This window comes from Anabrus simplex, chromosome 5 (genome assembly GCF_040414725.1).
Source record: "Anabrus simplex isolate iqAnaSimp1 chromosome 5, ASM4041472v1, whole genome shotgun sequence".
Classification (NCBI taxonomy): Eukaryota; Metazoa; Arthropoda; class Insecta; order Orthoptera; family Tettigoniidae; genus Anabrus; species Anabrus simplex.
In genome coordinates, this window is record NC_090269.1 from 193537594 (window position 1) to 193551801 (window position 14208).

At 40.0% G+C, this 14208-nt stretch overlaps 1 protein-coding gene across 1 annotated transcript; it reads right to left on the bottom strand.

Moving 5' to 3' along the window:
* Nucleotides 1-251: 251 nt before the first annotated feature.
* Nucleotides 252-2669, bottom strand: LOC136874756 (O-glucosyltransferase rumi homolog). Its single transcript, XM_067148426.2, has 2 exons — nt 2552-2669; nt 252-2478 (listed from the first exon to the last, which is right to left on the bottom strand). The coding sequence occupies exons 1-2, from the start codon at nt 2557-2559 to the stop codon at nt 1305-1307; spliced, it is 1182 nt and encodes a 393-aa protein (XP_067004527.2). The 5' UTR covers nt 2560-2669; the 3' UTR covers nt 252-1304.
* Nucleotides 2670-14208: the final 11539 nt, after the last annotated feature.

The following is a 14208-nucleotide window of genomic DNA, read 5'->3' on the forward strand; positions in this document are numbered from 1 at the left end:
AGATCTTGTGGGAATATTTTGGTAATAACCTGAAAAGGCTAGGTCAAGCAGCAGGAAATCCTTTCTGGACAGTAATAAAGAATCTTAGAAAGGGAGCGGAAAAAGGAATGCTGTTTTGGTAAATCGGGTGAACCCATAGTTGATCTCAAGGCGTCACTGGACAGGTGGAAGAAATATTTCAAAACTTTTCTCAACGCAAAAGGAAATCTTTCTGCTGATATCACAAACAACCGAGCTCATGGGAAGGAAGACAATGATGTTACTCGAATTATGCTTGAGGAAGTGGAAAGGATGGTAAATTAACTCCATTGTGATAAAGCAGCAGGAATATATGAAATTAAGACCCCAAATGGTGAAATATATTGGGAAGGCAGAGATATAATGGCTTCACAGAGTAATAAGATTGGCATGGAATATTTGAGGAAAGCAACGAGAAACTACCTCACTCCTCATTTCCCTAGTATGCCTCTTCAGTGACGCCCAGGCTATATGTAATTGCTGTTGGCAGAGCTGCTGAGGATCAAACCAGCCTTTGGGCGGTAATTAACTCATTAGTTGCAGGAGGAACTTGCCTCTGACTTATAAATCTTAAATGACAACCATGCAGGGGTAAGTCCATAAAATGTCAATATATTTAGTCAGTGAACATGGGTTGATCGTGACTACAATTCTCCCATTCAGTTCCCCAATCCATGTTCTTTACACTTACAGCACTTTTTTTTTTTTTTTAACATTTGATCCCCCTGTTTGTGTACCTGCTTGGTGTAATGAGCAGCTACCTTTTAAATTTTTCTTACTAATTATCTGACTTGTTCAATAACAACAGAGCACTCTAAAGAATGTATGTGACACGACTGATTTAGAATTCACTTTCTGGGGACTAAAAGTAACAGCACAGTCAATTAGGTGCTTAAATGAAAGGAACTTGTGACCAGCACTTTCAGGACAAAATGTATCAGGGCACTCAGACCTTAAGTCTATCAGCAGTCAAAATGGCTTTACATGTAAATTGTTATGATTATTAACAGTATGTATAGTGTGCGAACTTTTTCTTGAGCCCTGAGCTCCATAGTGCTGAATGGGAACTAGGGCTCAAGAAAAGGTTTGCGTACTATGCAATCTATTAACTTATCAAATCTGCTCTGACATATTCAGGACTTGTTCCACAACAACCTATCTAGTAGAAACCAACAAAGGTAACCTGATGTTATCTACTGCAGGCAAGCAGGTGTAGATGTATAGCCAGGATATAAATATGTCTTAAAACATTAATATAAGTTAATCAACATAGCAATTTAACTAAATCATTTCCTCTCAATTAAGGACTTGTCAAGTGTAGGTTTAAAATTCAATAATTTAGCATATTTTCGGAGTAATTTTCTCCAGTAACACTTAATGTCTTCCATGCGAAGATTATTCCATATCAAATGATAACCTCGTTCAGCAATCTGTTTCATTTCTGAGTCATTTTCTGCTACAAACTCTAAAAGATTTCTAATGTCTTCTTTTGTGGCACTGCTAGGCACTGGGATGTAATGTACCCATGGATGAAGTAAGGGATAAAAGAATTCTAACCATTCACTTCCAACATGAAAAACTAATGATTTGCACATGAATAAATGCTTAAGACGGAAACTTGCTGCAACACCTCGGAAATTAAATAGATATTTATACTTGCAGTGCTCTCTCAAAGGCACCTCTTCAGCTGGTGGTTCATACAATGTGTCGGCATCAGATTTCCATGCTTGGTTTTTGGTGTACTTAGCATCAACAAGGTCAGGTTGCTCTCTAGACAACAGAACCAATGAGTCTCTTTCACTACTTGTACGAGAACCACGGAAGAATGCTACAGGTTTCTTGTTTTTCCAAGGCCACCTTTCTGCTTCCTTCTTTAGTTCTTTGCGATGAACATCCCAACGTCCAAGCCCTCTTGGGTAGAGACCAATAGCAGGACCCCCTTCCCAAAATCCCCAAGCAGGGTACATAATGTCATGATAATCACCAGTTTTGCTGAATGAAAATACCGGCTTTGGCTCACTAAAATGTTTGCTCACTTGCGGCCAATCCCGAGTATTTATAATCAGCTCCATATCAGGAAGTTTGGGAAGTAATGGTATCAAGAAATGTTCGATTCCTGAACAGCGGGAAGGAAACATACACTCAGCATCACGATACAATCGATGATTAATAATCTGGTACTTTGTTCCCCTGTCCCGCACTGATTCCAGCATTTCTTTAGTTATTCCCTTTTTGAAAACTTTTAAATCTTGTTCTATAACGCTAGAATAACAACTACAGTTCTGCATAGAACATGGTGAGAAAGCCGCAAGAGCACCGTCCAACAAACTACGATATTTCTGAGAACGTTCATTCACTTTCTCAGAATACATTTCCTTCGTTCCTCGATGTTCGTTTCCACCACTGCAAACTCCAACACTGTCGGCTGAACAAGTTTCTTGGGAGTTTAATGACGAAAAACTAAGTAAAAATAATAGTAACACGAGAGCGGTCATCGTTCAATAACCGATAACATTTAGATATCTAACATTACCGTAACATTACAACTTTCACTATGAACAGGACCACAGTATTTTAAGTTCGAAACTGCTTTGCAGGTTAAACAACAAACATTTCTCCAAACATAACCTAAAATACGAAAAGGAACGTAGAAGTTTTCACAGGTGGTTTTAACCACAGACATGTAGTAAATAGACAGGCAGCGCCGTATCTGGTAGCATTAAAATCGCTGAAATCGGAAACATGCGGCCGCCGCCATCTTACATCACTACAGATTCACTGTAAACATGCATGCTATTAGGTAATGAACGTAGGTTTTCGTGGCTCATTGCATTAACGTAAGGAAATAAATGAATACTGGATTAAAGCCATTATATATGTATTTAATGAAGCCGAGCTTTAAGCGAAATTGCATTGGCCTTCATCAGGGCATGTGAAGTTTCGCTCACTGTCGGAGGCTCGGCTACATTAAATAAATATATATAGTGGCTTTAATCTAGTATTCATTTACTTCTTTATGCATGTTACTATGTTACGTGCAGTTTTATTTTGTGTTGTTCTTATGTACATTTAGCATCATTTTTCGGAAAACTACTGTGTGGCAGAAAAACGAAAACCCATGCAGTATTCGAGCGTGGTTTCTCCTATTCAAGAAGAAAGAAAAGGATTAGGAGTTTCAATACACCGGTAAGTGGCGTACTTGTGCTCATGTATACTTGTTGCCTACTTATTGCAATTGAATTTACGATTACTTCCATCCGGTGTAAATTTGTTGGCGTTAGCCCCCCTTGTGATGGAGTGCGGAATAATAATAATAATAATAATAATAATAATAATAATAATAATAATAATAATAATAATAATAATAATAATAATAATAATAATAATAATAATAATAATAATAATAATAATAATAATAATAATAATAATAATACCGGTACACACCGGGTGAGTTGGCCTGTGGTTAGGGGCGCATGGCTGTGAGCTTGCATCCGGGAGATAGTGGGTTAGAATCCCACTGTCGGCAGCCCTGAAGATGGTTTTCCGTGATTTCCCATTTTCACACCAGGCAAATGCTGGGACTGTACACGAATTAACGCCACGGCCGCTTACTTCCAACTCGTAGGCCTTTCCTATCCCAACGTCGCCGTAAGACCTATCTGTGTCTGTGCGACGTAAAGCCACTAGCAAAAACTAACGGTACAACATTTTGTTACAAGTTAAGTTTTTCTTTTGCTGGTGTTAGTACTTGAATAACGGCGGTCTCGGTCTCTTCTAATCTTTAAATGCACATTTTAAGGATGTCAAAATTACTGTTAAAATTAGAGTGGAAGGACAGGTAAAATTACATCAATCGAAATAGGGTGTTAGGTTTATTATCACAGAATATTATTGAATATATCTCAGGATTTGGAGTAAAGATGATAGCCAATTCTCTGCAATGTGATACTTTTAAGGAAGCTGTTGGACAAAAAGAAAATCCTTAGCCGGGCTGAGTGACTCAGACGGTTGAGGCGCTAGCCTTCTGACCCCATCTCTGCAGGTTCGATCCTGGCTCAGTCCCGTGGTATTTAAAGGTACCGGCATTCAAATAATACAGTCTCGTGTCGGTACATTTATTGACACGTAAAACTCCTGCGGGACAAAATTCCAGCACCTTGGCGTCACCGAAAACCGTAAAAGTAGTTAGTGGGGCGTAAAATGAATAACATTGAACATCATTATTAGAAAAACGTTATCCATCATTTCTTTCTAGAATAGAGGTAATCTGTATGTTCTTACGAAAGATTTTCATTTGTGCAAGCTTACGGAGATGTATTTCGGAGAGAATACGTGTAATGGTTTAAGCTCAGTCATGAAAGGGAACATATGAAATGAAGTCACATCTCAGTTGTAACATTTCTTTTTTCAAGTTAAAGCCTCACATACTTTAGACCTAAACCCAAAGGACACGTACGTTTATCGCCTTACTAGTGTAACTTCATTACTGTACCTGAAAATGTATGGGAGAGCCCGCCTGGTCGCCATGATCGTTAAGGCCTTGAAGTCTAAATGGTCTGACACCGTGGTTAGTCGGTTCGAGTCCCGTTAGTCGAGAAAAATTAACCATGAGAATGTTGGCCGGCAGGGTAGGAGAGGTGGTGGTATACAATGTCTAATCACTAAATTGCATGACAAATGCCTGAATCAAATTCCAAACCTCTCCACAATATGACGATGTTGTTGGTGATTCGTCCGTCGGTTGGGCACGTTAAGCCTTGAGGAGACCCATTTGTGTTATTCGACAGGAGTAGGCTATGTGCCGGCACCGGGCTTCAGCCTCTCCCTTCCTAATATCATATGTCACGTGATTCTCTTCATTTCATTAACACCTCTGATGAGGTTGACGTCAGGAAAGGCATCCGGGCATGAAAACTAGCCACGGCAGATTCATCTCACCTCATACCCGACCCCGTAGAGAAACTGGACAAGGATTGGACAAACAAACAAATCTGAAAATACGTGTAAATGTTGCTGTAAGGGAATTAAATGGAAACAGATTTAACCAAAGATCGGTCTAAAACAGGTTGGTTATGTTTAAGCATGGGTAAATTGTCATACCAGCCTTTCCTTTTTTAACAGTAAAAATAAAGGACCTAACTGGTCTAATTAATCAATGTCATTGTTATTATTTCGATGTGCTTTTAATTATTTTAATTACCTTCTGTCCAATATTGCCGTTTCGGATACTTTCTTGCATCGGGGTAGTGTAGAGGCGTAAGATGGCGGCGGCCGCACGCTTCCGGCTTCAGAATCCTGCTGCTCATTGCCAGTCTAAATCTGTATGTCTGTGGTTTTAACGCAAACGTTGCTCAAACGTAAAATGTCTCCATTGTCACCAACATTTACAACGATTATTCCCTAGCTGCAACTAAAATATTATTTCAATGAATTAAAGTTCCCGTAATATTTGAGAGCATATCCGAATACAGTAGATGGCTCTATTTGAGAGTGTACTGGCTATATTTACATTCAGCGAGTTATAACGTCTTTCTTGAATACAGCCCAATATTTTAATACACCAATACAGGACAGCTCTATATCAACAGCATTGAGCAGAGTGCGAACAGCGATGATGGTGACATCTAGCATGTAGGTGTGACAAGCCCAGGGACTGTAAATTTCTCTATGCTATACCCAGTTCGTCCGTGCAGAACGTCCGTGTGTCTCGTACGGTCCGGGTCGTTCTTTGGTTGCAGTCTGGTGTTTGCTTGCGGTGACAAGCGGTGTGTGAAAGTTGGGCGAGTGTGTGTCTGTGTAAGCTTCGGCGATGGATACTGATAGTGGAGATGAGACACCGGATCCCCCATCCAGTGCCAATGTTGGTCATGCAGAAACTGTGACTATGCCAACTGATTAGATTAATCTCAATTCAAATATGAATTCATTACAACCTCAACAGTCTAATGACGCTCAGCCACCTCTACCAACTCCTGTGGAGTTGGAGGTTTTTAACAAGCTCATTTTGGTCCATTTATTGTCTTTGTTGAATCAACTAAGTCGAAAAATATTGGTGTGCTACATCCCAAGGCGCTTGGGCGATTGTTTTATGATAATGATATTTTTGTGAAAGGTATAACGCCCAAAGGACGAAATAGATTATTGGTGGAATTTAGTTCCGCGATTCAAGCTAATTCCTTTCAACGTCATTCAATACTTGAAACTCACTCTTGGTAAGCATATATTCCCAGCTCCAATATCTTCCACGTTGGACTTATACGCGCTGTGGAAAAGAACGTTTCTGATTCTGACATTCTTAAATACCTCAAATCTGATGTACGGGTCAAATCGGTCAAGCGGCATAACCGTAAGGTTTGTGGAGCCCAGTGGAGTGACCTACGTTCTTACTGGAACAATTTGTTTTTCGCTCTCAGACTCTTCCCTAATACGTTTAGTTGTTTCAAGTGCATTTGGAAGTTCATCCTTTCATATTCTCTCCGATAGCATGCTCAGAATGTCAGCGATATGGACATACGATCAAAAACTGCCAGGCTATGTCACCCCGATGTGGGCATTGTGCGTTACATCATCTTACATCTGAGTGTCAGGAAAATATTCGCCGATGTGTTCACTGTCATCAGGAATATGATACTGGTTCATCAAACTGTCATGCTCATCAACAGCAAACTGCCCTTAAAAAGGTTTTGTGTACAGAAAATATTTTTCCAAGGCATCTACTAGAATACCCTCGACCCAATTTCACATGTCCAATACTACCCATCATTTTCCACCTCTTTCTTCCACTAGTTCCTCTTCACCTGTGGAAACCCTCAGGAAACGTAAATTTACTCAGGTGGTTATGAAAGAGTCCCGTCCTATTCCAACACCTGGTTTCGATAAGTCTGGGTATCTTAATCTCATCAGACCCACTCCAGTGTCTTCACATATCTCGGTATTTCCATCCACTTCATCTTCATCCTCCCAGTCCCCTATTCCTTCTACATCCCGTAATTCTCAGTGTTTCCCTTTAGCTCCTTCTGAATCATCTAGTTCCCCGGTGCTACGCCAAAAAGGCTCATCTCCAAAATGGTATTTATCAACTAATTCTACAGCTTATTCAATTATTAGGGGACCAGCCACATGTTACAAGTACACTTTATTAGCTTCGTGACTGTGTGCATATTATGTTTTCTTTAGATGCTACGAATCCTGCAGTAGGAGTATTCCTTCTAAACTATATGAGTTACAATTTTTGATAAACGAAATTTCCCCTTTCATTATAGCATTACAGGAGACTTGGTTTTCTCCATCCTCTGAGTTTTCTTTAAATGGCTTTAATGTTAAGCGTTGTGATGGTGTTGGTTTCGGTGGTGTTGCTTTATTTATTCACCATAGTTTATCTTATCGACGTATTCACATCTCCTACGTTTGTTATCGGTAATCCCCTTTCCATTATTAACCTTTACTGCCCTCCAGATCTTTCTATTTCTCATATTCAATAGTGTCGATTCTTGCAGCAATTTTCTTCTCATAACGAGCTTCTCCTCTTAGGGGACTTCAGTATTCATTATTCTGTGTAGGGAAGCAGTAGTGATACTTCCCTGGGTTCTTATTTCCTCACTGCTTCTCAATCGCACGACTTTGTCATTTTAAATGATGGTTCTCCCACGCGCCTCACTCCTCCCGGCTCTCCTACAAGTGCTGTGGATTTATCCTTATGTCGTCCTGCAATGGCTTCGGTTGTAACTTGGCATCGCCTATTATTCTTACGTATGGTCTCGGTAGGTTTCCTAGTTCTTCTTCCACTCCTACATGTATCAGGAATGTTCGCTCCCTCCGTCACTTTGATCGAGTATCTTTCATCTCTTATGTTACCCATCGTCTTGAGCTTCTTTCGGATACTATTTTGTCCTTTTCTACTCTCTTTCAATTTATACAAGATTATCTTTATCTTTACGATCCCTATAAACCTATTTCTCCCCACTCTGCTCATCCCTCTTCTTTTACTATGATGGGATTCAGAGTGCCATAATCTTGTTCTTAAACGACGCCGCTTATTTCAGATATATAGGAAAACATTAGCCCGCCATCATTATTTCTGTCTTAAACGACATATTGCTTACGCTAGACGAGTTTTTCTTTCTAAACGCCGTGCTGGATAGCGATCCTTTATTTCCTCCTTTAACGCTTATACTTCGTCTTCTCAATTATGGAGTGCAAATCGCTCACTTACCCGAGCTTCTCAACATATTCCACCGTCTGTCACCCCTCCACAGATCCTACCTATCATTCTCAATTTACTCACTCCTGATAATGTCGTGCCCGATCTTAATAATTCCCTGTCTCTTTGCTCTTCTCGCTTTTCTGTATTGCTCCAACCTATACACCTTCCTGAACTTGAGGCCACCTTGTGTAACGCAAAGAGTTCGTCTCCATGCCCTGATTATATATCATAGGGACATGCTTCGCATCCTCCCTCTACGTGCTAAACAAGCTTTATTAGCTCTCTATAATAATATACTTCTCACTACTTCTGTACCTACCTCTTGGAATGATTTTTTGTGCCTATCCTCAAACCTTGTCAACTTCAAACTGATGCTAACAGCTTTCGAGGGATTGTCCTTGGTTCGTGTACCTGAAAGACTTTCTTTAAAATTTTCCCTCAACGACTCCTGTGGTCTCTTGAATATTATAATTTGGTCCCTAAATATCAATTCGCCTACTTTAAAGGTCGTTGTGCTCAAGATGCTATTAACATTTTAATTATAGATATCTTATTAGCGCAAATTCGTAAGGACTGTACTATCGCAATTATTTTGGACATAAGAGGACCTTTGACCCCATACCCCTTCATCTTCTCTGGACTAATCTCGCACAGAAAGGTTTTTCTGCTCATTTTCTCCACATCTTGCGTAATTTGTTAATTTATCGGAACGTTCACTTAAATCCGCTTATTCTCCTCTTCCTTGTCTGTCATCTGTCGGTGTTCCTTAGGGAGACATTTTAAGTGGTCTTTTGTTCGCCCTGTATATGAGTAATCTTGAGCAATTGGTTACACAAAATGCTCGCGTTCTCTTTTACGCCGATGATACAGTTCTTTATTATTCTCACAGTAATGTCGATGTGTGTTGTCACCATATATATCAGCTAATGGAGCAAGTCATTACGTGGCTTACTTTCCATGGTCTTCAACTTTCCACCTCTAAATGCTGTGCAATGGTTTTTTATCTCTAAGCGTAGGTTTAATTCTGAGCCACTTGTTTTCGATTCTCATGTCATTCCTATTTGTTCTTCCCATAAATAACTTAGTGTCATGCTAGACCGCTCGTTATCTTGGAAACATCATATTAGTCGGTTACGTAATTCTTCTGATGCGCATATTAAAATTCTCCAAGCGGTTACTTGACGATCATGGGGTGGTGATCCTGGCACAGCTCAGTTATAATATTCCGCTACTATTCCCTCTAGACTCGACTACTGTGCGCATGTTATAGATACTGCGTCTGATTCTTCTCTTAACCACTTAAATACTATACAATTTAAAGCCCTGAGAACTTGTGTTGGAGCATTGTTATCTACCCGTACTAATGCTCTCCTTGTCGAGACCGGTGAGCTCTCTCTTCCAATTCGCCGTAAAATGATAACATCAAAATATTTATTTAAACGATTTGCCGTGGCTCAACACCCATTGCTTCCTAAATTGCAGTTATTAGATGAATACTCCCTTCTTTCACATGCCCGCCGTCGTAAGATGCCTGCTTTGTTGTATGCATATCAATTTCTTCTCTCTTATAAAAATGCTATCTTACGCACTCCTTCTCCTCCATTTTATTCAGTACATTTTGACTGTTTATTTTTGTCCCTTCTATAATTATCGCCCCTACATCTTTCTTTTCCTCTTCTATCCCTGTTTCTTCGTTGACTGTCCCTCCTTTTAAAAAACTACGTTTTGCTCTAAGTGATTCTGGCGTCAACATATATACAGACGGCTCTTAAAATTCTCCCGGCGTTGGAGCAGCGTTCTTTATTGTCAATACCAATGTTGCTGAACTCTATCGTTTACCCAGTGACTTTTCTATCTACACTGCGGAACTTTTCTTTGCTACTCGTCAAGCTCTCATGTACGTTAAGCATCATTCTATACCTAAAGCAGCTATTTATACGGATTCTCTCAGTGCCGTCCATTCTTTCTTTTAACTGGTATTTGTATCATGTTAAAAGTCTCATTTATAATTTGCATCAATCGGGGATTGTTCTCACCTTCGTCTGGATCCCTAATTATATTGGTATCCATGGGAATGAACAGGCGAATTCATTCGCTAAGGAAAATGCTCGTGATGGGAAATCCCTACTTAAACTTGCCGTTCTTCTACCCGATTTTACCCTGTTCTTAAACATTCTGCTTATCGTCAGTGGCAAGAAGATTGGACTCGATCAGCTTCTTATAAAGATCGCTATTATTCCAATATCCAGCCCTTGTATTCCCTCCAATCCTTGGTATCTGAAGGGTAACTATTCTCGCCGTCACATTACAAACATTATTCGCCTTCGCTTTAATCATGCCCTTACTCCTCTGTATGAGCATCGATTTAACTTCTCCCCCACTCCTCCTATCTATGTGGTACTCCGAGTTCTTCTGTAAATAATTTATTATTCCAAAGCCTTGTGTGGGATTCTTCTCATCCGGCTTTTATTTCTCGTCTTATCAGTCTTCAGAAATCTCTCCCCACCAACGTCTCCTGTTTGCTTACCAATATGTCTCCTGCTATAATACATGCTATCAATAAATATTTGGATGATTCTCATATTAATTTGTAAATTACTGTCCTTTTCATTTTCGCACGGTTACATACTCCCGCTTCCATTGTTTTTTGTTTTCAAGCACTTCCTATGTTATATTTTTTGCTACTTGAGATGTGTTCATACACATGATGCTCAACTCTGTTCGTGTGACCTTCGTAGTGAGAATAATTGCGTGTGATTTTGCATTATAAGTGTAATATCACGATAATAAGTGTTGTGACTGGGTGAAATGATCGAGCCCATAATTTATCCACCAACAACAACCAATTCGTCCGTGTGTCTCGTACGGTCCGGGTCGTTCTTTGGTTTCAGTCCGGTGTTTGCTTGCAGTTACAAGCGGTGTGTGAAAGTTGGGCGAGTGTGTGTCCGTGTAAGCTTCGGCGATGGATACCGATAGTGGAGGAGGTGAGGCAACGGATCCCTCATCCAATGACAATGGTGGTAATGAAGAAACTGTGTCTATGCAAACTGATTTGATTAATCTCAATTCAAATACGAATTATTTACAGCAACCCTTACAACCTCAACAGTATAATGACGCTCAGCCACCTCGACCAACTCCTGTGGAGTTGGAGGTTTTTCAACAAGCTCATTTTGGTCCATTTATTGTCTTTGTTGAATCAACTAAGTCGAAAAACATTGGTGGGCTGCATTCCATGGCGCTTGGACGGTTGTTTTACGATAATGATATTTTTGTGAAAGGTATAACGCCCAAAGGACGAAATAGATTATTGGTGGAATTTAGTTCCGCGATCCAAGCTAATTCCTTTCTACGTCATTCAATGCTTGAAACTCACTCTTTGTAAGCATATATTCCCAGCTCCAATATCTTCCACGTTGGACTTATACGCGCTGTGGAAAAGAACGTTTCTGATTCTGACATTCTTAAATACCTCAAATCTGATGTTCGTGTCAAATCGGTCAAGCGGCTTAACCGTAAGGTTTGTGGAGCCCAGTGGAGTGACCTACATTCCTACTGGAACAGTTAAGATTGTTTTTAGCTCTCATTCTCCTCGCCAATGCGTCTCGTTGTTTCAAGTGCATTTGGAAGTTCATCCTTTCATATTCTCTCCGATAACATGCTCAAAATGTCAGCGATATGGACATACGATCAAAAACTGCCAGGCTATGTCACCCCGATGTGGGCATTGTGCGTTACATCATCTTACATCTGAGTGTCAGGAAAATATTCGCCGATGTGTTCACTGTCATCAGGAATATGATACTGGTTCATCAAACTGTCATGCTCATCAACAGCAAACTGCCCTTAAAAAGATTTTGTGTACAGAAAATATTTTTCCAAGGCATCTGCTAAAATACCCTCGACCCAATTTGACATGTCCAATACTACCCATCATTTTCCACCTCTTTCTTCCACTAGTTCCTCTTCACCTGTGGAAACCCTCAGGAAACGTAAATTTACTCAGGTGGTTATGAAAGAGTCCCGTCCTATTCCAACACCTGGTTTCGATAAGTCTGGGTATCTTAATCTGATCAGACCCACTCCAGTGTCTTCACATATCTCGGTATTTCCATCCACTTCATCTTCATCCTCCCAGTCCCCTATTCCTTCTACATTCCGTAATTCTCAGTGTTTCCCTTTAGCTCCTTCTCAATCATCTAGTTCCCCGGTGCTACGCCAAAAAGGCTCATCTCCAAAATGGTATTTATCAACTAATTCTACAGCTTATTCAATTATTAGGGGACCAGCCACATGTTACAAGTATACTTTATATGTTCGTGACTGTGTGCACACTATGTTTTCTTTAGATGCTACGAATCCTGCAGTGGAATGCTAGGAGTATTCCTTCTAAACTATATGAGTTACAATTTTTGATAAACGAAATTTCCCCTTTCATTATAGCATTACAGGAGACTTGGTTTTCTCCATCCTCTGAGTTTTCTTTAAATGGCTTTAATGTTGAGCGTTGTGATGGTGTTGGTTTCGGTGGTGTTGCTTTATTTATTCACCATAATTTATCTTATCAACGTATTCATATCTCATATTGTTTACCACATACCCTACGTTTGTTACCGGTATCTCATATAATCGTCTTAATGTTAATAACCTTTACTGCCCTCCAGATCTTTCTATTTCTCATATTCAATGGTGTCGATTCTTACAGCAATTTTCTTCTTATAACTAGCTTTTCCTCTGGGGAGACTTCAATAATCATCATTCTGTGTGGGAAGCAATAGTGATACTTCCCTGGGTTCTTATTTCCTCACTGCTCCTCAACCGCACGACTTTGTCATTTTAAATGATGGTTCTCCCACGCGCCTCACTCCTCCCGGCTCTCCTCCAAGTGCTGTGGATTTACCATTATGTCGTCCTGCAATAGCTTCGGTTGTAACTTGGCATCGCCTATTATTCTTACGTATGGTCTTGGTAGGTTTCCTAGTTCTTCCTCCACTCCTACATGTATCAGGAATGTTCGCTCCCTCCGTTACTTTGATCGAGTATCTTTCATCTCTTATGTTACCCATCGTCTTGAGCTTCTTTCGGATACTATTTTGTCCTTTTCTACTCTCTTTCAATTTATACAAGATTATCTTGATCTTTACGATCCCTATAAACCTATTTCTCCCCACTCTGCTCATCTCTCTTCTTTTACGATGATGGGATTCAGAGTGCCATAATCTTGTTCTTAACACGTTCAGTACCTGCTTCTGAGCGGGACACTTGAATGCCTGGACCGGCCATTTTCATGCCCGGCCCTCTTGACGTGCATCACTTAATACAATTTACAATTACTCCTAAACTATAAATGTTTGAAAAAAGATACTTTGTGCTTACCTCTAGTAAATATTCAGGGTGTGAATCTGGTATCACAGGTTTCAAAATACGTCTAAATTTATACAGCCTATCTGTATTTTCGGCATAATGATTACTGTCACCGAAGTGAAGACATGAAAGAATATGAAGGAAGCGTATTCGGAACATTGTTTTAGAAAATATCGGAGTATGAAAAACAGGGTCATCGGTCTAGTACATTTTTAATCAGGATTTTGAACTAATCGGTTTCAACGATTGCATGATCGAATTCTTTATGAAAAGCTGGGACAGCGCACTTATCACTTGATTCGCGTATAGATTGGTCTGCTCACACACATACTGATAAAATTCGTCATTCATGAAAATACTCACTTAACTCACAATATCCTGCTAATTTTCTATTTGAACGTTTATACCTGAATTCTTTGTAAATGGTGGAACGGGTGGACAATAACTAGGATGATATGTATCAGGCACTTCACTTTTCTCTATAGGCCTATCGGATTCGGGAATCGGAATTCCCTACGTCTTACGCCGTCCACGGCCCGCAGCATAGGAGCAAGCTTAAACGTCTTACGCCGTCCACGGTCCTCAATGAGTTAAACGACGCCGCTTATTTCGGATATATAGGA